The 2843-nt window shown below is 35.8% G+C and overlaps 1 protein-coding gene across 2 annotated transcripts in view; it reads left to right on the top strand.

Moving 5' to 3' along the window:
• Positions 1-2843, top strand: part of LOC108515137 (STE20-like serine/threonine-protein kinase) — a 38518-nt gene that overhangs the window by 10440 nt on the left and 25235 nt on the right. For both annotated transcript variants that reach the window (XM_017851815.1, XM_017851816.1), the window contains exon 8: positions 2232-2411. In XM_017851815.1, the coding sequence (XP_017707304.1) occupies positions 2232-2411 (180 nt within the window). The remainder of the gene's footprint in view (positions 1-2231; positions 2412-2843) is intronic.

The raw sequence follows: 2843 nt of genomic DNA, 5'->3' as shown, positions 1-2843 counted from the left end.
TAGCTTTGTGATTTATTTCTGGCATTTTATCTTTTGGTGTTCTGGGTGCCTTTTATTGATTTATTCTTTTTTCTTGAGAGGATTTTCTGTCCTAGTCTACCTCAAGCTGTTTATGGTGTGATGGGTTGTTTTATTTTTCTGTCATGAAAACTTAAAATCGTGAAGTCAGTGAACAATGTTCCTAGATTTGCCTATTGCTGAATAATTTTTCAGTGCCCTAATTAGATCTTTCAGATTTGGAATCCAAGATTTTAAGCCAGTTTAGAGCAGTTGCCTTCAAACCTAGATGAGCAGTAGGACTCCTCAGGGGCTTTTTAAAAATGTGCTTTATTCTCTGACTTCTACAGTTAAGCCTCCACATCTCTCTTTCCTGCTGCTAGAGGAAATAGTGCTTACTAGTCCCAGGTAGCTGTCACTGAATCCTTCAGTTTTTGCCTTGTGTCCAAAGTTGGAAAAGGAATTAATAATGTAATATAAAATTTTTGTAATTTATGTTGACTATCTGCCTTAATGTAGGTTAGAAAAAGTATCATTTGAAATGTTATAGTACTCATGTTTTGAATATAGTCCTTGTGTTGACTTGTAATTTTAATTGATAAAGATTGTTTTGTGTAATTAGCCAGGCGAGGTGGCAGGCACCTGTAGTCCCAGCTACTTGGGAGGCTGAGGCAGGAGAATGGCGTGAACCCGGGAGGCGGAGCTTGCAGTGAGCCAAGATGGCACCACTGCACTCCAGCCTGGGCGACAGACTGAGACTCCGTCTCAAAAAAAAAAAAATTTTTTTTTTGTGTCAACTGTGGATTGGGTGGTCAACATGATTACATGAGCTGGATCATAACTGAGATTTCCTAAGAAAATAATGAACTTTTGTTCTCATTGAGTATTTTTATAGTACTTATATTGTTTTCCAAAACCTTGTAAAATCTGTATTTCTCCCCCACCATACTTTCTGAAATGTTTTACTTTTCAGTTTTTTTAAAAAGAAAATATACATTACAAATAAGTAACTATACCTGTATTCAAAAACAGTGTTACTGAGTATTATATAAACAGGAGTCTTGTTGAAAGAGTAGATTTATAATTCCAAAAGATCTATTCCAATAGAATAAGATGTTTATTGTAAGAATCTTAATGTGGAAGAGTAAATCTGAAAATGACAAGTAATCTTATTATTAAATAATAGTGATATTATTAATAGTATTATTTTATTAAAGTAGACTTCAAATAAGCCCTTTGATTTATCAAAATTTTATTGGCTAAATATTGAAATTTTCTAATTTGCTTTACTACTTTACAACAATTGGCTGTTCTTCTGGATAATCTAAAAACTTTGAACATTCTGCTAGTATAATAGAAAACAAATTTTGGGTCGGGTGCAGTGCCTTACACCTGTAATCCTGGCACTTTGGGAGGCCGAGGTGGGCAGATCACTTGAGGCCAGGAGTTCGAGACCAGCCTGGCAAGCATGGTAAAACCCTGTCTCTACTAAAAATACAGAAAACGTAGCTAGAGAGGGTGTCACATGCCTGTAATTCCATCTACTCAGGAGGCTGAGGCGTGAGAATCATTTGAATCTGGGAGGCAGAGGTTGTAGTGAGCAGAGATTGCGCCACTGCACTCCAGCCTGGGTGACAGAGGGAGATCCTGTCTCAAAAAGAAAAGAAAAGAAAACAAACAAACAAAAAACAGAAAGGAAAAGAAAAAAAAAAAAGACCAGGCACAGTGGTTCATGCCTGTAATACCAGTATTTTGGGAGGCTAAGGCAGGAGGATTACTTGAGCCCAGAAGTTTAAGACCAACCTAGGCAACATAGTGATAGCCCCATCTCTCCCCCCAAAAAACTAAATAAATAAAAAAGATAAGCTGGTCATGGTGGCATGCACCTGTAGTCCCAGCTACTTGGGAGGCTGAAGCAGGAGGATTGTTTGAGCCCAGGAGGCTGAGGCTGCAGTCAACTGTGATTGTGCAACTGCACTCCAACCTGGGTGACAGAATGAGACCCTATCTAATAAATAAATAAAATAGAAAAAAATTTTCCATGTTAGAAAAAAATGAACTCATTTTTTGAGAATTTTCATAACATATTTTAGTGCATTTGACTTTTTATTGTAAAGGTTATAGCACATTACTAAATTTAAATACTAGTTGTGTTCTCTTAGGAAACATCTTTACATTAAGGAGTTAATATGGGTGATGGAAAAATTATCATCTTGAGCTATATTGTTTTACAGAGTAAAAAGCGACAATATGACCAGGAAATTGAGAATCTAGAAAAACAGCAGAAACAGACTATCGAACGCCTGGAACAAGAGCACACAAATCGCTTGCGAGATGAAGCCAAACGCATTAAAGGAGAACAAGAGAAAGAGTTGTCCAAATTTCAGAATATGCTGAAGAACCGAAAGAAGGAGGTAAGTGTACACCACTGTTTTTAATTACTAAAGCTTTTTTTTAAAAAAAAAAAAATTGTTTTAAGACTATCTAAGGAATTAGGAATACTAATAATACTTGATAGTTAAATAGCACTCATTCATTCTTTCATTCGGTCTTCTCAGCAGTCATATAGAGTTGTAATAAGGTCAGTCATTATTCCCATTTTACTGCCAAGAAAACTGGAGTAAGAGATTTTAGTGACCTGTTCACAGACTACCCCTAAATGTCCAGCTAAACCTTGAATCAAGTCTTCAAATTGAGTTTAATCCATTTTCCAGTCTACCATTGTCCTTAATGCAAAACATTTAAGTCCTTATACAAAAGTATTTTTTAGAAAACTTACTATGTTGTGTTTGCCAGTGGCAGCAGTAATTCATTTTATTATTTATAAGTTGTCATCTTTAATTCAT

Source organism: Rhinopithecus bieti, unplaced genomic scaffold, assembly GCF_001698545.2.
Source record: "Rhinopithecus bieti isolate Rb0 unplaced genomic scaffold, ASM169854v2 scaffold_31787, whole genome shotgun sequence".
In the NCBI taxonomy this organism is placed as follows: Eukaryota; Metazoa; Chordata; class Mammalia; order Primates; family Cercopithecidae; genus Rhinopithecus; species Rhinopithecus bieti.
The sequence above is the reverse complement of the archived record's forward strand: the minus strand, read 5'-3'. Positions and strand labels throughout refer to the sequence as shown.